This window comes from Rhamphochromis sp. 'chilingali' (genome assembly GCF_963969265.1).
Source record: "Rhamphochromis sp. 'chilingali' genome assembly, chromosome: 13".
Taxonomy (NCBI): domain Eukaryota; kingdom Metazoa; phylum Chordata; class Actinopteri; order Cichliformes; family Cichlidae; genus Rhamphochromis; species Rhamphochromis sp. 'chilingali'.
Window position 1 is genome coordinate 33,557,012 of NC_137940.1, and position 24,650 is coordinate 33,581,661.

Below are 24,650 nucleotides of genomic sequence, written 5' to 3' on the forward strand. Positions count from 1 at the left end.
GTGTGGGATGTTTGGGGTTTGCATGGCAATACGTCTTTGATGTCTTTTAAGGAAAACTAAGGGATTCTTATCTTCAAACTATCTAACTATTGATGCCTTAAGCGTTGATTTTTTAGGAAATAAAATCTCTCTAAATTAATATGTCTGCCTTAAAGCTAAACCTAAGCCTGCCTTCATAGTGTAGCTGTTTCATGTGCTTACATCTACTACAAAGACTCTGAAAACCTGGGGTGTATTTCACTTTAGTAATGGGAAAGGAACTATGTCTGTCAGTTGTGGTTGCACCATTTCCAAACTGCGGGCCTCAAAGAGCAAAAGCTTTTGTACAAGAGGAAAGCCAGTGTAGGTAAAGCAGTGTCTTTACCGCTATTTTTTTCTTGTAAATATAAATCCTTTCTTTTCAGATGCGGCTCATTAAATGTGTAATAAAACCAAGTTATTTGTCCCTAATTCCCAGGTAGCTTAATTCCAGGAACAAATCCCATCTCTTATCGCACATTTCTCCATACCATCTCTCTTCCAGTTCTTTATACTGGCGACAGCTATTTATTAGACTCAATTCATGAGGAAATGCATATTATAAAGTGCATCCATTGTTTAAAAACATATACTACATATAACTTTAATCTACATACCTTGTTTTTTCCTTTAACTAGTTGAGAATTCGTGTTTATGTTTTTAATCCAGTTGTAGGAATCATTTTTCCTTTCATCCACTCTGACAAAGACAGGCTCCAAATCACTACAGGAGGGAGAAAATGCAATAAAATCAATCATTCTGAACAACGAACAATGTAACAGTCTTTTGTATTTGAGAACTTTAGTGTAATATCAAAACACACCCTGTCCAGATCACACGATAATAATGTATACCCTGCTATCTCATTGTGAAGGCCCTCTCCTGAGGGTTCTCTGAACCCTCTAGCATGGGGTGTCCTACTTCTTAAACCCAGAGAAAGCCTTGATTTAGGCCCCGCTGGTGGTGAACAATTAGTTTGATGAGTGGAGAGGCACTGAAGGAAACAGCAGCAGCAACAGGAAGGGTTGTGCTGTGCGTCACCTCATACAGGAACACCCCTCCACGTTCTGGCCAGAGGAGATAAGGCAGATCCTGAGACCTTGGTGGTCAGCAAAGGACAGCTGATAACTTCTCAACCCTATATTTCTGCCTTCTTAAAAAGCTTCTCTCAAATTCAAACCCTCCCCAAAAGTGACATTTCCTTTGCTCCCAAAAGATTAAGGGATGCAAGTTGGATTTACAGTGACAGCTACTCTGCAGGCTCAGGGCACTATAAAACAAACATTTTGCACAATTGGCTTCCCACCAGGCTATAGCTGTTCCTCTGTCTCATTAGCCGCCTGCCACAGCCCAGCCACAGTTCCTGGTGCCAGCCCTGATTATCTTTGGCCCAGCAGAAAGAGTTGCTTTGACCTTACTAAACCTCTGCAATATTTTATCACGAATCTGGTAAGCAGCAGCTGGTTTTATGCGATAATTTAGTGAAGAAACCAATGGGAAACTGGTGGTTTAACACCATCTAGTATGTAACATAATTAGTCGCTTTCAGTCTGCATTGTTTTCTTTGCCACTGGATGTGGAGACTGATAACACGCAGCTAATGGCCTATTGTTTTCCTGATCTTACAATTCACAGGCCCTCCAAACCACGATCTGAGTGACTGTTCAAACGTTCATTTTGTGTACGGGTTCACCGCCAGGCTGGTATCCATGCACAGTCACACATATACAGCACTCTCAGTTCTCTTCAGCGCTGCAATAACTCGGGGAATCTGAGATTTAACTCCCCCGTGTCTCCCTCTTAGCCTACAGAACCACTGACCACTAATGAGAGGGCAGCTCTCCGCGGCTTTGTTCCTTTGATTAATGGGTCATGTTCTGGGACAGAGTCAATTGAATCAAAGTAGGTCTGCTTTATAGAGGGATCTCCGGGTCGGACTGGTGGCTCTGAATCCTGCGATCGCTGGTATCTCTTCACTGCGTGTTGCTGTTGGTGATTTTGATTCAGTATTGTGGAGTTTCCGTCTAAAGGTACAAACTAGTTAAAGACTTTTTAATACCAACTTAAAAACAGATTTTAGACTAAACATACAAAAGAGAGACAGAAAAAGGTGAAATATCCTCTTTCAGATGTTCAGAATGAACAAGAAAGTATTTAGTCATATGTTTATTAATGTGACCAGAAAATGATATAACTGATGTTAGTATCCCATTGTCCCAAGTTTGAAACAGCTTAACAGATGTGGGAATAGCAATTTTGTCCTTAAAATTTCCAAAAACATAAGTGTCTAAAAATTATATGATTAACCATTAATTGTGAACCTTTTAAGACTTTGTATGATTCCATAGACACCCTGTGCATGGTTTCCAAAACATGGAGATTATATCCACAGCAGGTGGACTCAATTGCATCATTGCAACAGTTATTCAGGCTGAGAAAATGCGACAGTTTTTTATGCAGAGAGAAACATCAGGCGGTAACTTTCTGGAAAACCAAAACTGAAACTGGTATACAGATAGAGCTCATGACTTGGTAACTTTATAATTCAATTCAAACAATTCAAAGCATGGAATTGTTTTTGAGCCTACACTTAGGTTAAGTGGCCTGCTTGAAATTAGTTACTTACACTGTTCATTCATTCATTTCATTTATTTATTCATTTTCAGGCACAACAAATACCTATATTGAACATAAAATACACAAAACAAATGCTTTGAATTTCTTATGGTATTGCTCAACCGTGACAGACTGAGCATAACATGAGGGTGACTCACTTTTTAAACTTCGGTTCTGAATGAAATGGTTGCCAGTGCCAAGTGATGGTTGGCAACGGCAGGCCAAAAGCAGTGCAGGTTAGATGATGCTGTTTGCCCGACATGTAAGGTTGCACGTCCACAGTAGCAATCTCCGCCTCTGAAATACTTGGCTTCACTACATACACACACAAGTACACAGTAACCACATACACGCACAAACATGGAGAGAAATTGGAAGAGAAAGACAACATGTTAGACCAGAGGTCATGATTGCCTCCTTTAAGAAGCCAAAAAAAGCTCCCACTCCCACATTACACATTTTTTTTAAAAATCAATTATGAGCAAATAAAAAAAGAATTCAAGATATTTTTTAGGGAAGCAGCATTCACCATGATAGGATCAGGAATTTCTCCTTTCATTATTTTTTTTCTGAATCGTATTCATTCAGCTTAGTTTTGCACCTTATGTTCACCCTGGCTGTCCACACCCCACTCTCTGTCCCACTGGGTTAGCTAAAAGAATCGACCGTACCAGCCCCGCCTGCTGTGGAATCTCAAAATGTCTCAAAAAGAAAGACAGTCTTGATGTGCAGCTATGAAAGGCGGGCCGTCGACATTAGCTCTCCTTTAGACTGTGTAGGGAGAAGAGTGGGGGGATGCCTGCCTAGCCCAGGGCTCTAGGTCAAAGAACAATCTCACCGCAGTCCATGCCTGGGTCACTGAGTCAACCATTTGTGCTGCAATGAACAACAGACAAAAATGCTTCTCCCACCTCGGGAGATGTACTTATCTCAGCACTATCTGAATTTTGGACAACAGAAATAGTTGTGTTGCATTCAGTGCCCCAGCTCATGCACACCTGCACATCACGTAGTAATCCAGAGCACTCTGACGACTGTAAACAACAGAGGTGTGGACTCGAGTCACATGACTTGGACTCGAGTCAGACTCGAGTCATTAATTTTATGACTTTAGACTTGACTTGAAAAAATGTTCTAAGACTTGTGACTTGACTTGGACTTTTACACCAATGACTTGGGACTTGAATTGGACTTGAACCGGTTTACTTGAAAAGACTTGATATTTTACCCCAAATACAAAATTTAACATGCATATTATATAGAGATTGAAAATGTGACGTCATTCACGGGTAGAACCGCAAAGGATTCTGGGAACTCGTGGCAAGCGGTACTAGCGCACGCAGGCTTTCAATTAAAATCAGTTATACAGCGATAAAAAGAAACACAAGAAGCCGTTGTATTATTAACTGCAATAGCCGGTCGCATGACAGCCACGGGAAGCCGACGGGTAAAGAGATCGGTTGTTATCGGATTACCTCGTTGAAGAGAAATTGTTCGAGCCATGTTTCCGAAGTAACAAAGAGGCGACGGGTGGCCTGGATTGCAGCCATTCAAAGGTCAAATATAACGTCCCAGAACACTCCAGCTCACAGGTTAGTCTGCTCCAAGCATTTACACAAAGGTCAGTGTTTTTTAGTAGTTAATACGTCACTTTCATAACATAACTGGTGATATAGGTTACAAGCAAGTCTGGCGCTGAACAGAAATTGTCGCCCTATGCTCCTTTATTTATTGTGCATAAATAGTGAATTGTCCTGACACAATATTGCGTTTCGCCTCTGTTATTATGGTACATTGACAAAAACATATACTTTTATTCACAGGATAAAACAGGTTTTTTGTATCACTAATTGCCCAGTACGATTACAGCATACAGTATTATTGTCACTGCTACATTTCTGTGATGGGTACCAGAAATTATTTCCACTACTAATTAATTACCGTTGAGCTCAAAGGTCCTATTAATAAACGGTTAACGAATGTGTATTTATGACGACGATTTGTGAGACTGGTAAACTTATGATACGTACGATGGTCTTTACTTTCTACACGGTGCATTTCAAGGTCCTGCACCCATCCGTCGGTAAACTGTACCTGGGCTTGTTGCAGTGACCGGAAGTTACTAAACTTCATGAGTGTATGCACTCACTCCAAGAACCGTATGATTATAAATATGCATATAAATATGCTAAGATGAGATAGCTGACTTCATCTAACTAGCAAATGTTGTCCAGGCTACGTTGGTGATACAGTTTTTTTAATGTGTATGATATTTTTGTCATGCGATTTTAAAGCTGGTCCTACAACCGCATCCAAGAATGACATGCAGCTTATCTCAGAACTGTCGGTGAAAACTATTCTTGGAGCTAGGTTTAATTGAGCTGCATTTTAAAGAGGTGCAATTTCACAATTTGTGTATATTTTCTAAGTTCACTATTTTGTCATGTGTTGAGAAAAACACAGATTTTAAAATTACATGGTCTAACATTTACATTTAGCATATAACTGCAACATTATTTTTTCGTTGTTTTTTTTTTTTTAAAGACTCGAAAGGACTTGAAATTCAAAGTTTCAGACTTGTGACTTGACTCGGACTTTTACACCAGTGACTTGAGACTCGACTCTGACTTGCCTGACATTACTTGAGACTTGACTTGAGACTTGAGGATAAAGACTTGAGACTTACTTGAGACTTGCAAAACAATGACTTGGTCCCACCTCTGGTAAACAACATATGAACAAGATTTAAAATAGTTCTCTAACTGGTGCCAGGATTTTCTCTCCACTTTGTTGTGTTTGTAAAAAAAAATTCATTCCAATAAATAAAAGTTTTGTGAAGTGGGCCGGTCAAGGATCATAAATAAAGTTTATAAGAGGCTAGAGGGGCCTGATTTTTACACTTTTTGGCACACTACTGGGATTCCTGAAAAATGTTTAAAGAATGCTACTTCACACTTAGCATGTGTTCCCGCCACATGCTAAGTGTGAAGTAAGGGATATACAGTCTCCTTTTTGTTCTTTATAGCAAGCAGACTCCATTCATGTATCTACTCAACATGCTAAAATATTTATATCCTAGTGTTGACACTTATCAGTATATTAAAAGAGTTGTCATAACAATGAATTGCAAGCTGATTTTTCTCCAGCTAAATACATAATGTATAGAACATGCTGGTTATATGAGCCGTACTGTATGCACACAGGGTGTAAGGATTGGAGGGGTCTGGGGCAGCTGGAGCCCGTGTGCAGAATAGAACTCGGGCCTTTTACACACTCCACCAAGCCCCTTTCAAAGAGCCCCAATAATCAACAACAGCTGCTCCTGCTACGTCAATCCAGCCCTGGAATCAAAAAGCTCCCAAGTTCCTCTCACACTAGAGCTGCTACCTGCCGTCCAGTGATCTAGACTGAGAGCAGCAGCAGACGTGCTGGGGGCAGCCTCTGTCCACAGCCAAGGCGCTGCTTCATTTCGTCAGGATCAGTGAAGATTATCAGGTTTGTGGTAATGGCTTACCTGTGACTTCCAGAACGTAGCTGAGATTCCTGTACAGCCCCTTTGCTCTGTTGCCCAGGCTTATGGTGAACACGCCAGAATTCTTCTCCTGCACATCAGTGATGGCCAAGCTAAAATCAGACATCCTGTAGCAAGTGGAATTCTTCTGGATAGGAACCCCATCCTTGTACCTGAATATTAGAGGCACATAAAAGTTTGTTTGTTGTGCATATGCAATAATAGAGGTGCCCAACACTCATAACAAAAGGTTTATTTATAGTGGCTCGAAACCATTGCCTACCATGCTATCACGTCTGGTGGTGGCAAAGCGATGACCCTGGGTTCAAACACAATCTTCCTTACACCTTCAGTGACTGTTCTATGCTGTCCATTCTTAGAGGAAATGTTAAGAAATGGATGCTCTGCAGCCAAAGAGTATAGATTAAATAAGGTTATCATTATTACTTTACAGGATCGCCCCAATATTACAATAATTCACAGCCTAAAATTCTTTTAATTTCACTTGTAATAATAAAGCATTAAAAGCATTCTCACCATAGACAACAACTTTTGCCGTGACAGTATCATTTACTCTGGGATTCAGCTCAGCTTTGCAATGATAGATTCCCTTATCCTCCATGGTAATGTTTGGCAACACTAAAGTGTTACTCATTATAAGGACCTTAGAAGGTTTGAGTAGGGACTTGATTATACTATGCCGTTTTTCCTGAAGACAAAGAAAGCACCATAAATTCCAGTCCTACTTATGCAGGCTGTTCCATAATATTGTAAAGTCAATGATAAACCATTAACTTACTTTGTCCTTTGGAAAATGCCAGGTGAAATTGATTCTTCCATTATAGGTGGTCTCCCCACTACAGTTGAGGATGAGGGTGTCTCCAGCCAAGATTTTAACACGGTTGTTATCTGGAGTAATCCTCACATTTTTAAGGACATCAGCTGTAAAATTGGAACAAACATAATGAAATGTTATGAAACCTTAAACAATCAGAAAGTTAAAAACAATTAAAAGTCATGTCACCAGGAAAGCAACAGACTCACTCAGTCTACTTGGAAGGTATTCTGACTTGAACACTTGACTGTTGACTTTGGCATGACATGCCAGCATGTTGTATGAATCGTAGGCACCGTAGGGGATCCTGAACCCAACCATTGGATCCCACACCATTTCCTTTGTAACCTTCTCAGTTAAACTTGGCGCCTGTAATGAAAAAGGCAAAACTAATTTGATGACACTTGTGATGCCAAATATAGGTCACTGAGCCAGACTGACTAAAGAGGAAGCTGCATGACTTCATTTAACACGTAACTCATGCTCCACCGGGCTCAGCTGGGGACACATCTGTTAAGCTGTTTTATAACACATGCATGACAGCCGTGAACTTTTCTAGACATTACCAGAAGGAGATGAATGTAGAAGAACGTAAATGTCCAGTGCAATCAGATATGACATTAAGCAGTGTTAATGAGAGCTCCAGGGTACAAAGTCCGTGTGATGTTTTGCACCTGCTTAATAGCACAGGTAACAGTGCAGTGAACTGTCAGTCATGTATCCTGCCGTTTTAACCAGTATTCCCAGTAACAAGCACTGTGAATGTGACTGCTGCATTAATTTATGCAATTAGGGAAATAACATTTGGAAAGGATGTCCTTGCCTGCTGCTGTTTGTTCTCATGTCAGAAGAAGGACTGGGATTGGAGGCAATGGAAGAGAAGGAAGGAAGGTGAAGAGGAAGGAGGAGTGTCATGCATTTATTAATAACAGGAAGGTCACACCAGTACTATCTGTGGCATTAGAGTCAGAAGTGATTATGCACAGTTGGCACTATGACACAGTCATATATTAATCGCAAACAATGAAACAAAATGTCACAAAAAAGCACAAAAAGGCCACAAAGACACATCATCAAGTACTAACAGGGTCTTAAGTTGTATAGATAAGTGCACTGGAAAACAAGGGAGTACTCAACCGCTGCCTACTAAGATCAAACAGTCTTATGCTGTTACCTGTTGTTTTCTAAGACTGGACACAACTTTTCTGCTGTTTCCTGATGTTTGTAAGAGCAGAGAGACTAAATTTAGCCTGATGAGCTATTCTGAGAAAAGCACTCTTGGAACACCTTCCTGCTCTTAGAGGAAGCAGACAGGATGACTCGCTTTGCCGCCCCTGAGCTTCCCATAGCTAAGCCACTGTCCCCGGTCTGCTTCTGTGTGCTAGAATGATTTAACACACAGAGGGTGTGAGAACCACTGTGATGCCCTATGCAAGGAGTGGAAGGACATTTTTTTCAAAACAGGTAAGGATACCCTGCTGTGGTATTAATAGTAATCTTCTCTCAGGAGACGTGCTGTGTGAGTTTCCTGGAAGTTCATGTTAAGCAGTGTCTATAGAATACTGTGTATTACTATAATATGCAGTACTATGAAGGCATTTATAAAAGCATGATGGTGCTTAAGACCCTACCCCTGTCAGTGTTACATCAATATCAGGTGAGGATGTCCGACACGGGACAACAAGGCTGGTCTCGTGCCTGTAGATGCCAAGAACATAATTTTTAACAGGCTCCACAAATGGCTGGTCGGGATCTGAAAAAAAGAATTCAACATCTTAAACACAAGTCAGGCAGAAACACCATTTCAAATTAAATGTGGCCCATCACAAGTTGTTTTTTGGGGAAACCATGTTTTCTAGTAAAATTATTCAGATTCTGGTAAAATAAGCCAACTTAATTTAAAAGTGCAGTGGTTAGCATTGTTGCATCACAGCAGGAGGATAATGGGTTCATAGCTGCCAGCTGGCTGTGATCCTCCAGTGTGGTTTGTGCATATTTTGTTTTAGAAGTGCATGTGTTTTCTCCCAGTCTCTGGCTCTCTGTCACTGTGATTCACTTGCAACATAACCAGGGTGTACCCCACCCCTTACGTCTGCTGAGACAGGCTCCAGAACCTTTGACCCACTAGGAAAAGGAGGTTTACCAAGTGAAAAAGAGCATGTCAGGGTATTCAACAGAGATCCAGAAAAGAGATCAAATCTCAGATTGGTTAATTCTGGCCATATAAGGACAGTCAGTCTGTGGGAACGCTGTGGCTACATAAATAGTCTGTGATTGAAGGAAGGTCGAACATTAGTGGTGTGAAAAAGTTACAAAAATTAACAAACAGCTGAAGATTTTTGAAATAGGACACAGAAGGTAAACTGTGGAAGTCATTTAAAAAGCACAAGAAGAATTAAAGCTAGCTTTATATTTATAATAGTTGTAGACCAATATTAAGCAACTTTATACCAACATTTTTCAAAATATAAAACCACTTTGGTCACATTGGCTGATATTGGAATTTACTCTCTGCTTCCCAGTACAATATCCAGTCATATAAGTGTATGTAGTGCCATGTGAGGTTTAGGGAAGCGTTGTTACAAGGAAAACAGTAGCAGAAGCAGGAAATGGTCAATGACCAGGGTTTCCCGAGCAATTAGCTTATCCTCTCACCTCCAGAAGAGGTGAGAGGATAAGCGGCACCACAGAAACCACTTCCTTTCTCTATTTTTTTCTCTCAGATGGAGACCTGTGGCACCTCAGTCAGGATTCCAGTTGAAAAAAAGGTAGCAATAACCGCCTCTATATTTATATCTAATGCATACAACTACAGATTTTAGTAAGCAGGTCTTGCTTGCTTTCTTTTTTGCACATTCTTCCCATGTCATTAAAAAAATCCTGCCTTTTGGAGCTGACATAGTGAAAAAGGTAGGGTACACCCTGAACACCATGGTCCTTTACATCCGTCTGCCTAACTCACTCTTTCTTCCTTCTATAAAGGATGTGTCTTGTGTCTTATGTCTTGCAAATACCACACTGTTCTTTGTCAGTTCAATACTGTCAATATCACCGTCTGTGAGATCAGTTCAATATTAAATCCTGCAGCTGCCATCAGGAGATAACAATTATCCTTTGAAATCTTTTTTTAAACACAAATCTTCCGTGCATTTTAAATTTCTGAATGAAAAAAAACATTTGGTTCAAAATGTAAGAACAATTTTCAGTTTTAGAGTTCAGTTTTTCTACCATTGGGTAATTTCTTAAATTATGAACCTCATAATTTGAGCATTATACATCCAAAACGGTTTCTAGCTCTCACCTTTTACATACACATAGGTGGATTTGATTTGGTCTGAACCATCCTTGGTGTATTTACAGGTGTAAGTCCCAGTGTCATTGGCAATCAGGTGTGTGACTATCAGTCTGCTGCAGTGAGACTGACGGTGAGGTCTTGAATCACACTTCTCCACCTTCACTCCCTGCGATGAGATCGACCGCTTGGCAAGTGTCCAGCTGAAGACACCGTGACCTCTGACATTATTGAAAATGAGAGAGAATGTTAAATGAGATTAGATCTTGGGCGAGGCAAATGGTATTAGAAAAAGCAAACCATTAATTCTATTAAAAGTGGATCTATTTTTAGAGAAGGTGTCACATCTGGCAGTAACCACAAAAGCTACTAAATTTAGTAGCTTATCCCTGGGGGCTTTTGGGCTTCATTTCCATTTTAAGTTTATTTCAAGTTCATCTTGAGTCATCCAAAAGTTTGAACTTTCACATGGGAACATGTTTCTCTTCAATGATGTGCTTAACTAACACATTCTTTCCACGCAGAATTCAGTTTAAAATGCTCATTAAAGAGATCCCAGAGGAACATCTAGCATTTCTCACATTCCTTTCCCTTTGCCTGCAGAATTTTGGGTCAAGCAGAACCTCTAGTTCTCATCCACATCCAAAAAACAAGACAGTGCTCTACGCATCAGGCTTCTTACAATGTGGCCTTGTAAGGAAGCATTACATTAAACCAACATGAGTTCCTAAGCATTCTTTGAAGGCCTAAAAAATGATGCAATACCCTAAATTCCTAAGAAATGTGAATGTACTTGGGTTCTAAATTCCATAAAGGAAGTGGCAGAAGACTGATAAACGTTGACCACTATCGCTGGTTCCGGTCAGGGACTGTCCCAGCTTCTTTGTAGCTAGTAAGAGTCCACAGAACCAGGGACATCCTGCTAATTCTCCCTTAAAATTTCTGCCATATAGTGAGCGCAGAGTCTGAAGTCCAGCAATTAGAAGAGCAAAGGTAAAGTAAATGAAGTTGTATTGTAATGCAAAGTGGTTAAGAAGAGTTATACACCACCATCATAAATGTTTGATTACATTTCAAGTGAAACCAACAAAAGTAGGTGCTTTCAACTGCATACCTGCAGGTGAGGTTTAACAAATTGCCTTTATGAAGAACGATTGGATTGTCGGAGGGATGAATCCTAGGCGAGTTTGCGCTCTCCAAATGTCCTGCAAAACACACACACACACAGACATTTACACCAACTCTTCAATGGTATGTTTTCATCATTGTTATGCTAAACAAAATGAAAAGCACAGCGGGAAGTCCCCATTGCACAACTGCTGTGTAATGTGCCTTTAGTGCTGTGCGCGTGGGTTCACTTTGTCCAGTTCTACTCCTGCCTCTTGTGTAAGTGATTGTCCACTGAGAGCACACTGTGGGGACTTTTGGGAGCTGGAGATCAGGTTGTTGAATGGATCGGGGTCCTAGGTGATCAAAGATAGAATAAAGGGAGGAAGAGGATGATACATGGAGCAGCTGTGCCTCGATGCCAAAAAGGTCAACACAGTCCGATTTAGCAGGAACCAAATACTTTTTTTTGTTCATTTACTAGTGACTTTTTACTCTGAATGCTGTGCTTATAATATCAAGAGGGTGGAGATGTTTGATTCAGAGGTGGACATATCTCGTGTGGAGCCAGCAGAATCTGTTGAGAGGTCTCTCTAACAACAGTTAACATAGGAAACAGTGTAGTTCTGCCTGCTGTCCAGAAAGAGTCCCAGTCCCAGATGTTGTTTCTTTCTTTTCACTAAGATCCCTAAACAGCCTGTCACTGTGGACACAAAACAAGTATATTAAGTTTACCCTTGATCTGTTGTTAAGGATAATGTTGGTTTATGTGTTTGATGCATATACTGGCTTAAGGGGCGATAATGGCCTTTTTTATGTGTTACCCACACACCTGGAAACCTGCATTTACACACAGAAATACAGAAAAACAATCACTCACACACGTTCTCCTAGCATTTGTGTATTATTCAGAACAGCTGTTGTGGCAAGAATGAGCTGACGCTGCCAGTGTTGGCAGGGGGACTCAATATTCACTTCCTCACAAAATGTTATAACATCATTGTTTTATTGTCCAAGGTTAAGCAGAGGGGAAGGGTTGTGGCTTGCACTCTTTCATGTCGTAAAACCACACACTTTTGGCTGCATGTGAACACAAATCAAGAGCCCTGGCCTCAATAAACAACCACATAAGCTGCAGTTCATAATTGTATGGCTTTTATTTATAGCTTCAGACAAATTTCTTAAGGGCATTCTACTTTGCATTTTTTATGCCTTGATACATAACAAGAAACAAGAATACCATCAATCGCAATGTAATCAATCAAAGACAAATAAAACAAATATAAACAAACCCACTATGTATCATGTTTTTTCAGCCATACTTATTACTGCCTTGACACATGCTCATGAATTCAGGTAAGAAAATCCCATAAAGTTGACTCAGTTCATCTAGATGCAGCGTTTTCAGTGGGAGAAATGCTTCATTACTAAGTCAACTGACTTCTTCAGTCTCAGCTGACAATAGGTTTCTTCCAGTTTCAAAATGTCCAAAATTAGCACCACTATGTGACAAGTTCATGGCTGTCAGGAATCTGCAACACAGAGGTAGTACTATCCCCACTGTAGTCAGGGAATTCCCTGAGTAAATGCAATTATTGCACCTGGACATTTGTCAGAGGTGATCCAGGACAGAAGAACAACCACTGCCATCTTTCACAGACTTATAATGCTTATAATGCAACTTTCTGTGAAACGTGCTCACCCATATGGAAAAGATATATATAAATCTTATAAAATTTGCATCTGTCTTGTGTGAAACTTGTATGAAAAGCATATAAGAGTGAAAACAGATACAAGATCCCTTGAAAAATTATATAATGAAACTTGTATGTTTTGGATACTTACTAAAACAATATATGAAAGTAATGAGAAAGTGGCCACTTTCATGAGTAAGTCATGTAAGCCTTACATGACTTACTCATGAAAGTGGCCACTTTCATGAGTAATCACATATAAGTTTTTACTATTTCTTTTCCATATGGGCATGTCCATTGTCCAGAGGTCATGACAATGAACAATAACGAAACTGAGCTTCTGGGCTATTGTTAGGCAATGGTGCCAGTTTCGGTCATTATGCAACTATACTGCATATACTGCACTGTTGTTATGCATAACCTGCCAAGAAATGTAACTGCACATTGAATCAATGCAGGCTACAAATATTGTGATTGGTCTGATCATTACCGTTAAGTCCTCCTGTGCCTTTGCAGTTATTAAAAAAAAAAAAAAAAGATCAGTGAGAGAAGAACAATCATTGGCTTAAGATGAGGACTTAAAATCGCTGAAAATTCCTGGAAAGAGCTTGCTAAACCTATTGGAAAGATTCTGAGGGAATTTCCAAAGAAGTGGAAAAACCTGGGGGACAAATATGCTTGCCACCTCCCAAAAATGACCACAACAAAGAGTCAACATTTTGTTTCTATCAGCTGGCATGCATATAAAAAGGCAGGACACAACCACATAATAATGAACACATATGCACCTCCACAAGCATAAGTGCCAGCAACATCGGCCACTTGCGTCGGTTGTGTCGAAGGCTCACCGCAAAGGTTCACCGCAAAAGTCTAAATCAGGGCAGAGACTGAAGACTTGGATGAGTAATGAGACGTTTTACCCCAATGAAAACACTTCATCCAGATTAAAAGAGTCCACTGAGACTAATTATGGCATTTTCAACTTCTTGAATCTTTGACTCGGTTACAAATACATCCCATGCATAAATGCTTAAGTCCCACAGCATACCCAGAATCATCATCTTGACCTTGAATTGCACGGGCAAAACGCTTATCTTTTAAAACTAGCACATTTTTTATGTCCTTCTCTTCAGTAATGCACTACAGATGGGTGAACCAGCAGGGGCCCCCAGCAGCCCATTAAAAAAAGACAAGAGAAGAGAGGAAAAAAACATTGTCTTGTCTACACACCCATCCTCAAAACTCCCATCTGCCCAGAACTGACCTTACCTGGCATCCTGACAACCCTAACCCCCTGCAACAGCTGTGCCCTGCGTTCCTTCAGGAGATCGCCTGAAAAATGCCAGAAATTGTTCATATTGAGTTGGTTCAAAGAGCCCCAAAGCTGGTTCTCATTAAAAGGCATTACAAAGAGGACAGGCATGGAACAAACAGAGAGGGAGTCAGGGAGGGTGCGAGAGGCCGACTGACTTCTGCTTTTTTCACTTGCATGATCTCAATTGACTCACACAGCATCAAGCTGGTTGCTGACACAGAGCCATGTTAGCTAAGATTAGACCAGAATCACATTTTTGTGTCTTTGTCCTCGGTTGGCATTGATTAGAGGAAATGGCACAGGACACTGTGTTTGGAAAAGACAAATGGTCAGGAAATACAGACAAAAATTTTGAACAGCATGGATTTCAGGATTTTTTCAATAGAAATGTCTGTGGTCAAGAAAATAATTAAATATTTAGTCTGGAAGAACGGCCAAACAATGGCTGAGACTGAGACTAAATGATTCAGATTTTCAGCATTGCAATGGAAAATAATGGCCTATGTATGCTCTGCTTAGCCATATTTTGTCAAAGGATCTTGAATAATACTTGTTAGTTATGTTCCTGACCTGAGAGAAAGCATATACTCTTTGTGTTTAAGAAGATACTTTGAGCACAACTCCTAAAAAAATTCAGTGACTACAAACACCTTAAAACACTACATAACTATAAATTAAAAAAAAATACATAAAGCTAAATAGAAAAGTGATATAAATGCCACCAGCATGCTGCCAGTAGCTCATTGGTGATGTTGTGTAATAATTAAAAAAAAAAAATTACTGTATCAGATGACTGTACTGTCACTGAACCGAAAAGGAAACTCCAAGTCACGGCCCCTAAAGCGCAAGGAATAATGTGCGGAATTCCCTTCTCTTTTGCAGAGGGCACACTTCACCTCCCTGTACTTCCCCTCCCATCATCAGACGGCACGAATGTCTTGAGAGTCGAGGGAGAAAATCATTTTTGGGAATAGGGCCCAACGATTCCTTTGCGTATCATTGCCACTTTATCCTTTGCTCTTCTGCTGTCACAAAATTAGATGGGGGGAGAAGTGAGAATTACGAAGTAAATGAGCCAGCTTTGCTGTACTGTGACCTTGACGATGGACTGAAACAATAGTGAACAGTCTCTGCGATGAGATTTCACGATAGCGCACTGGTAGTTTATGTAAACAAACGTACTACACACTAACTTATTTTTATATTTTCTCTCAATTATATGTTAAAAGTACTTTAAATGGTATATGATACTACTCTGTCATCTGCTATGAAGCCAGACTAAAAGGCTAAACCTGATCAATATCCAAACAAAAAGTGGAAGGGGGAGAGGACGGATTTACCGCTAGAGTACATGAGTCAGCTTTGCCATACTGTGACCCTGGCAAACAGAGTGAAACAGTAGTGAATAGTCTGTCATGGATAGTGCTATGGTAGCTATTGTAAAACAAATGCAATACACCACTCACTATAACCCGTTTTTGCATTTTCTCTCAACAATATACTGAAATTACCTTCCAGGGGGATACGATCCTACTGTCATCTGTTAAGAAGCTAGACTTAAAAGCTAAGCTTGATCTGTATCCTTCAAATCTGAGTTTGGGCGGTCTAAACATCGCACCTTCTCGGGGTCACGCTGCTGTCCTGCTGCAAAAGTGTCCGTGACAGTTCACTGCAAGTTAGACTGACAAAATATTCAAGACAAACTTTATCAAACCTTTGACAAGACTTGACCACCTGCCATAATAAGAACCAGCTAACAGTGCTCTGGCTGTGCTACTTGTGTCCTGGAACATTCTCACATGCAGAGTCCTACAAAAACCCTACACTTTGCCAACTGCAAGGTTAAGACAACAGTTACAGAGAAAGCCTTTTTTATTAGCCGTGTATAAGCCTTTAGAGGTTTGGAGGCAAAATGCCCCAGACTCCTCTAAAAAAAACAAAAAAAAAAAACAAAATAAAGGAACATCTGGCCGTGATGGGCGGCCACTCTAGGTTATATGAAGCTGTGTAGAGCCAACAAAGAGGGTTCTCCTGCATGAGACTCCTAAATAGTAAACCCAGAGGATTCCTGTTTTATAATGTATGATTAAGACTAAGAGGCAGACAGAAGCTCCTTGAAATCGAAATCCCATGCAGGATTCAAAGAAAATATATTGCTGGTTCGAGGTGGATAGGTCTAGCATGGAACAGATGCTGGAATAATCCAGAAAAGCAACACAGTTCAATTTGTAAAGCTGAATTTCCCAGTGTAGGGGAATGACGTTTTCTGCTCTGCTGGTAAATCCCACTCCAGGTTAGTGTGTTTGTGTGTTTAGGATGTGTTTTTCTTGTGCTGCCTGCATGGAGCCAGATGTACTGCCAGTGAGCAATGAGCCCCCACTGCACTTGGCTGACACGTCATCACTCCCATTTTCCAGTCTTCAAGTGTCCACACAGGAAACAAAAAAATACTCTGGACACAACATCAACCCCTCTCATCACAAGACTGTCTACACTGCAGGAAAAAGAAAGAACTGACAAAGAGAGTGTTGTATATGATAAGCAACAATAAAAGGACAGCTTCCACTTTCCATTTCACCCATCTCCTTAGTCACTGATGTGTCAGTTATAACTTTCATGGCAATTTTCTTTCCTAAACTCAGGGGTGTCATCTGACTAAATGTAACTCAGAACCCAGAATAAAAGAATCAGTCCAACACAAGTGATCATTTCAATTATATATATATCATTACATTTAAAGGAAAACTCCATTGTATGAGTATTCCTACAGGCATCATATCTCAAGTGACATCCAGAAGGGTCCACTGAAAAAAGATTATCTTGCTGACATTTGTGTGAGCTGTTGCGCTTCAGTTAAATTGGTGTCAAAAGGTCAGAACGAACATATGTAACCTGTGCTCATTTTGAATAAGAAGCAGCTGCAAGTCAAAAATTAAGAAATCAGCAAATACAGTTTTTTTTCCCTTTTCACTCTAAGCCATCTTTAAAATTACTGGGATATAGGTGGCTGTTGTGTAACAATAACCCAGTCGAATGCTTGCGCATCACTCAGTGACTTATAACTTTGCTTAGTTAACGATGACACCGTGACATTCTCACAACTATTCACCAGAAAAAAACATCTTACACATCTCTGAATAAACAGAGACACCTTGACGACCATCAGTAACTAATGTCTCTACCAGTCAGTGGCTCCTGTACTGAAACAATAGCCCCTTTCCTCCTTGCTATTGTCTTGTGGATGAAGTTTGACATAGTTGAACGTGAGCACAAGGAGCTCCGGGAAGAAATCTTTGCTCAGGTAGCGTGTCACATTTCCGTGACCTTTACTAGCCAGAACAATTCCAGGCTGCCTCTCTTGTCCCTACATCCGCTTCCTCCTCTTTGCGTCTTTCCCACGCTTTGTGAGTGGACAGTGAAGGAAACCTACTCAAAAAAACAGTGTGTGTGTGTGTTCAGTAAAAGAGGTTGAATGTGAACACTATTTCCTTTGTTTGGATGGGCTGTTTGTTTTGAAGTGGTGAGGAAGCCTCAGTTTGTATCTCTGTTACACACTGGACTGGACCTGGCACAAGGTGAAGGAACATGCCAGATTTACTCAGGTTTTGTGGCGTGAGACTGAGACAATGGAGTTGACAGGACTGTCAGATAAAACATGACACAATGTTTAATCCTGTCCACGCACACATACCAATTGCAGGAACCTTTCCTTTCATAATTTATAACAAAGTACTGACATGCAAAATATTCAAAGTATCTAAGAAAGCACACAAAAATAGACCATTCTGACAGACCATTTACTCATCTCAGTAAATCCAGTCATATTAAAATATAGAGCCCGACTAATCGCCTGTTATGAATCAACGCATTTTACCGTACTAACAATCTCCCAATGACAGACGACCTCTAGGGGCTTGTGTGAAAATTGCAAACTCATTAGCAGAATGATGATTTTTTTCTGTTGGCGCATGATCTTCGAAAATGTGCAAATAATCTGCGGTCATATCCATACACAGAAATCATTTTACACCGCAGCTGGGATCAAAGAATAACCCGCCAACAAAATCAGCTCTTGGTTGCAGGTCAATTAAACACCGGAGAAATTTAAATTACTATAAAAAAGAAAAAGAAAAATAATGCTAAAAAAAAATTATTGTAAAAATTGGCAGCTCAGGTGGCAGAGCAGGTCAGCCAGTAATCAGAAGGTCGGTGGTTCGATCCCAGGCTGCCTCCTAGCTGCATGCCAAATATCCTTGGGCAAGATACTAACCCCATGTTTGCCTACTGGTGGTGGTCAGAGGGCCCGGTGGCGCCAGTGTCCGGCAGCCTCGCCTCTGTCAGTGCGCCCCAGGGCAGCTGTGGCTACAACGTAGCTTGCCATCGCCAGTGTGTGAATGGGTGAATGACTGAATGTAGTGTAGCGCTTTGGGGTCCTTAGGGACTAGAAAAGCGCTATACAAATGCAGGCCATTTACCATATCTCGTGTTTTTAAATATTATGCAATCAGTCTTTCATTCACTGAAGGGAATTAACAATCAATCAGAAAGTCTGTTCTTTCACTCGTAAATATATAGTGTATGTAAACATGAATGACTCACCTAATGTTAGAGATAAAAAACACAAGATGACTGCGACCCGGTTGAAGCAGTCAGGTGGTGCCATGCTGCGAACTTCCCCAAAGTGCAAACCTTGTGATAAAAATAAATGCAATCGAGTCCCTGTTTGTCTCTTTAAATTCCGGCTGACTGCGAGTCTTAATTGGCCTATAAAACGCCTTTCATGAATCCCCAAAAGGTTCAGGTGCGCAAGGACAAAGCAGCAGTAATTTCCCCATATGCCTGCACGCGATTCGCGGGGGAGCTCTCCTGCGCTGCTCGGCAGTCCAACTCCCGGCACCGGCGCACTATCCTCTGGGCAGGTGCAAAAGTAGTAAAAGGAGAAAAAAAAGTTAAATAAAGGAAATTAAATCGGCGGTAAAAAATAAAAAAGTTGAAGTGAAAAGTACTTCAGCTCTGGTGCTGTGTTTGGACTCAAGAACGAGATGAATGAGCTCCTGCGCCTTGTACCCACTGTATCTCCTCCCTATCGCCTCTGTGCAACACTTACAGTGCCGTCCAGACGTGACACGTTTAATGGAGCCACACACAGACGGAGGACGCGACGTCACTTTTGTTGAGGAGGGGGAGGATGGGGGAGGAGGGGACGACTTCTTCATTTTAGCTACTGAGGGGGAACAGTAAGTCATTGTTCTGAGTTATTCCCACTATAACTGTGCAGGGGGAAAAAAAGATGGAACAGAAACGCAGTCATTGCACGTATCTTATCATTTAGGAAACTCCACTCAGTTTTTCATACCTGGCAGAAGCTCCCTTAGACACTAGAGATACTGAGCTACCTTAGAGTCTTAATGAGTATGTTTTCAAATTAAATTCACAAACCTATAAAGGGAGTTCTTCAATCACCTATTAGTAGGGAGCAGATGCTCTTCAGAAGCATAAACCGTCTCAATTTCTTTCTGAAATAAAATCTTCTGGTGCACGAAGTCTCTTATCTTTGACTTTTTATCCACTATCACACTGTACTCTCTTAGTGTTAAGGAATTTTCCACATCCCAACTGCCATAACTGAAAGGCTGTTGTGCCCAAATGTTGTTGATTAAAAGCAGTCTGCTTTAGTTAAAGCTCTTGTTAACATTGATTCATTACATATTTTTGCAATTTTTAATTATAAAATAAATTAGCACGCTATGTATTTATTTACTTAACTGACCTTTGTGTGCAACACTGATAAAAATCAACCTGTGTACCTGAGGTTAAAGGTAATTGCATTTATCTTGACTGGAGAGAAAAACAAAACAATGCAGTGCAAACAATCACTGTGATATCAGCTTGAATCTATCTGCCCAGGTTTGCAGAATAAACATTTGTTGGATTTATTTTTAACGTCAGAAACAGGATGCACTTCTTTTTATATCAATGTAAATAATCTTCTTTTGTCCGGCCGTACCCTGCAGTGTGTGGATATGCTGCAGACTGTTTTCTTTTTATCACAACAACAATCACTTTGCTGTTGCAGGTCATACTAGCAGGCATTGTAAATAAGAACATCCTGCCCTCACCTTTCCGCCCACAACAGGAATCCACAGCTACCATTTTGGCTCTGGATCGGAAGTAGTGTTGTGTGCTAAAGGTGACACACGAGGCAAATTGAAATGTAATGTAAACCAATTTTCCGACCTATAGCAGGAGAACTGTGATGTGGCACATGAGAGCATGGGAAACTTGGCCATTCCAATGCTGGTAATCCTTATGCTAACTGGGAGTTTGAGACCACACTGTCACAACTAAAGAATTCAGCAATTTCCTGCCCACTATCAGTACTTTAAGTCACAAACAGCCAAAGAAAGAGAAGCTACAGACAAGTTATTGCTCTCTCTCGTGATTTCTTTCGAAAAGGAAACATCATATTGAAGGCTGCACTGATTTATTTCTACCAATTTTTAGATTATGACTGTGGGAATTTCACTTTGGGAAATTTGGGAAGCAAGAATTGAACATTTTATTATTAGATGATAAACTATTAGCTCATGCATTGTAAGAGAGCAATAACTTGTAAAGTGTATAAAATTGCAACTCTAATTTTCTTAGTTTGTTTCCATATTTAAGCTTTTAAAAAGGGAGACATTCCCTTTGGGCTAGCAGTGCAACAGATAAGTCTCCTGATGAACAATTGCTGGAAGTTACAAGCTGAGAGGGGTAGATTTAAAATGATTTATTTTGGAAGCTGGTGCTCAAACAGACTGTGGGGGACTAACTGGTTGTACACACACCGCATGCAGTCTTCCTTTTGTTCGTCTTGGGTAAATGAACCAGAAGAAATGTCCTTTCTGAGGAGAGTAGTAGACAGCGTCTGACTGCATGCTCCGTCAAGTGACTGTACTCTGACATAAATGCAAGTAGTGCCAGCATTTCCAGACTTCAGACTGAGGGTGTGAAGGCAAAATTAGAAGTACAAGTTGATGAAAACTTGCTTAGTTACACTTTTCTAGTACTGTACCGGACCCCCTCCCCCCTCCTCCTACATTCAGAACAGTTTTAATTCTTTATGGCATAGATTCAGCAAGATGCTGGAAATATTCCTCAGAGATCCTGGTCCATATTGACATGATAGCAGATTTGTAAGTTGCACATCCAAGACGGAAATCTCCCAATACACCACATTTCAAAGATGCTCTATTGGATTACGATCTGGTGACTGTGAAGGCCATCTGAGTGAACTAATTGTTATGTTCAAGACACCAGTTTGTGATAATAGGAACATTGTAAAATTGTGTGTTGTCAGCTGGAAGTAGCCATCGCAGGATGGGTAGTAATAAAGAGATGGCCCACACCAGTATACCACCACTATCATCATCAGTTTTTGATACAAGCCAGGATGGATCTATGCGTTAATGTTTATATGAAATTCTGGCCCTACCATCTGAATCGCTCAGCTGAAATCAGGACTCATCAGACCAGGCAACTTTTTCCAGTCTTCTCTCTAATTTTGGTGAGCCTCTGCGAATAGTATCCTCAAGCTCCTGTTCTTAGCAGACACAAGTAGTGCCAAGCATGGTTGTTTGTTACATCTTCTTCAAGGCTGGATATGTTGTGAATTCAGAGATGCTTGTCTGTATACCTTGATTCTAACGAGTAGTTACTTGATTTAATAATCATAGTTACCTGATTCTCATTTACACAGGTTACGTAAATGCTTTAAGTTACTGCCATATAAATGGCCCATTAGATATTTGTGTAATCCGAAGCAGAACCTAATGAAGTGGCCAGGTAGTGTGTTATACTATGTTAGCAAAACTAATACTTGCATAAATTTGTAATTTTTAAGTCCTGGACAGAAGTTTGCAGAAGTCAGAGGATTTTTGGAAACTGTGTTACTGTATTAGGATCAGTAACACAGTTTCCATCTAGTTTAGCTCCATCTAGTGTTGATTGGAAAAAAAGGACAGGACTGGGAAAGGCTACATCTATAGCCATATTTTTTTTTCTCTTAATGGGAAGCAAAAATGGTTTAATAAATATATTGATAGAATTTATGGATTAAGTGGGTTTTGTTGACTTCACACACCAAATGAACACTATTTTATTTATTCTGAACATTTGCCCTTCCAAGTATTCCATGCTACTGGTTTAAAAAGTGGGTACCTGCTTTCCTTTTAATAGAAAGTATTATTATTCCTCTGTTTTCTGCTCCCTTTAAGAAGTCACCACAGCTGACAATCTCCCTCAATCTCAACTTATCCCTACCATGCTCTTATGTCACCCTCTGCATATCCTTCTTCAGTGCATGCATGAATCTTCCTTGTGGTCCTCTTGTTTCATACTTAACAACCTTTGCACACCTAAACAATCTTGCATTAAACACATAGCCCCGTGAAAAAGAAAGCAACCCCCTCCAGCAGCTAAATATGTTCACCTGGCCTCCAAACTCCCCAGCTAATAATCAAGAATCCCTGGGATATGCCGTAATAACCCTGATCCACACAGACCCCACCCTGCAACACGCAGGATCCAATTTCCCATTGCCAGACACTACAGGATGCCCCCACAGTTCCCTTGTTCACACTCCAATGGGTCAGAAGTGTTCAGGCAGCATAACAGCGGTCCTATACAATATTTTGCAGATGGTTTTACAGCCATGTTGTGATTTCTTGGTATTCCTGTAGTAACTTCTTGAGCTAAATACAATATACTCCCCTAACAGAGACATATGGAAACTTAGGCTTTCATCTTTTTCTTTGATTTGAATTGCGTGCATACATATAAAAATAGGAATATTTCAACTTTTAGAGAGAAAACATTCACTTCAATGAGGAGACTAAAATATCTAAGTGAGATGTCAGTGTTTCATTATGTCATAGTGCTTTTGCCTACCTTGGTACCTTTGAGTATCAAAAAGGTATGAATAAGGGTGGAAGTTTGATTTGGGAAAGTGATGAATCTGTCAGAGGGCACTTTGTTCTTTACACCTGTAAATGGCAGTAAAATGGGAGTCTTTTTAATACTATTATTAATGTTTTGTGTGATTTGAAAAAGAATCATAATTCAAGTTGAAAATTGAAAAAGCCTTACCTGATCTCCTCTTTCTGCTTAGCTCTGATGCCCCCTCTTTTCCTGATACCTGTTGCCAGAAAGAAACCGGAAAGTTTTATGTACTGTGACTTACAACTAGATTTTTGGTTTTACACATAAGATAAATTGTTTTGTAACCATAATATCAGAAGGAGTTGGCGAGATAATATTACAGTCGCATGTCCGTCTATGATACCTATGATATTCTGACTATGATACCTGTATTAACAACCACAAGTAGAGACACCTGTACACTGAAAAACAGAACAGGTCTCTGTTCATGCATTTAGAATTACTAATAAAAAAGATGGATGTGCTTTTGTGGTAACATTACAACTTATATTTTTTTATTTGTTGCCTGGCAAGCTCTCTTTTTCTGTGTTATCCTGATGTCTATATCTAAAACAAATAATAAACCCTTAATTTCCCACACTAGTTACTATAAGTACAGGTAATTTAATCTACTTGCCAAGCATGTGATGACTGGAAAATGTCATTTGGCAATAAATGTAAACAAGTGCGCTAAGCCAGTCTTATAAGGCTTCTTAGATTTACCAAGAAATAAGGGCTTATACTTTTTTTCCCCCTTTTTTCCTTCCTTTATAACAGTAAGTATAATATCAACCATAGACTTTATTTAAGAGCTACTGGTGCCAACATGCGATCAATACCAGTTAGTGTTGGCAAAGTTAAAACTTAGAGCACTCCCTGTCAAAACATTTAGTTTTTGACAGAACTCCATTATCTGTAAGCAAACTTTGATTTGTACACTGCTAGCAATTCAACTTTGCAGTGAGTTGAGCTGACCTTAAAATGACTGAAAAATCAAATTTAATATGACTTTACTGCCTTATTTTATGTTCCCAGAAAGCTAAAGCCCTGCATAGCCTGGATCATCTTGTGCTCCAGTAGATGACCCTTCTCTCAAAAGTCCTTGCTGATTCTTATTTCTGTTTTAATTATTTTTAAATTGAAATACTACATAAACATAAGCCATATACATAAAACACTACACAACACATACATAGACCAAGGTAGATAATGGAAATGAAGGGAAAAAAGACAAATCATTTTCAACAGTTACATTTCTTTGACCTTCATATCAACATAGTGTTGCATCTGCAAATATATAG

The 24,650-nt window shown here is 40.1% G+C and overlaps 1 protein-coding gene across 3 annotated transcripts in view; it reads right to left on the reverse strand.

Annotated features, from left to right (window-relative positions):
• kdrl (kinase insert domain receptor like) overlaps positions 1 to 19,513 on the reverse strand; it is a 44,723-nt gene extending 25,210 nt beyond the window's left edge. The window contains exons 1-13 of one of the 3 annotated variants that reach the window (XM_080901923.1): positions 19,395 to 19,512; positions 18,988 to 19,299; positions 14,343 to 14,405; positions 11,387 to 11,477; positions 10,282 to 10,493; positions 8,612 to 8,733; positions 7,190 to 7,349; positions 6,945 to 7,087; positions 6,683 to 6,854; positions 6,429 to 6,549; positions 6,149 to 6,318; positions 2,793 to 2,949; positions 636 to 741 (exon numbers count right to left, since the gene is read on the reverse strand). In XM_080901923.1, the coding sequence (XP_080758049.1) occupies positions 636 to 741; positions 2,793 to 2,949; positions 6,149 to 6,318; positions 6,429 to 6,549; positions 6,683 to 6,854; positions 6,945 to 7,087; positions 7,190 to 7,349; positions 8,612 to 8,733; positions 10,282 to 10,493; positions 11,387 to 11,477; positions 14,343 to 14,405; positions 18,988 to 19,051 (1,581 nt within the window). In that variant the 5' untranslated portion in view covers positions 19,052 to 19,299; positions 19,395 to 19,512. Of the gene's footprint in view, positions 1 to 635; positions 742 to 2,792; positions 2,950 to 6,148; positions 6,319 to 6,428; positions 6,550 to 6,682; positions 6,855 to 6,944; positions 7,088 to 7,189; positions 7,350 to 8,611; positions 8,734 to 10,281; positions 10,494 to 11,386; positions 11,478 to 14,342; positions 14,406 to 18,987 lie in introns of all 3 variants that reach the window. The other 2 variants (XM_080901922.1, XM_080901924.1) reach the window with 2 other exon arrangements.
• Between the last annotated feature and the right edge of the window lie 5,137 nt (positions 19,514 to 24,650).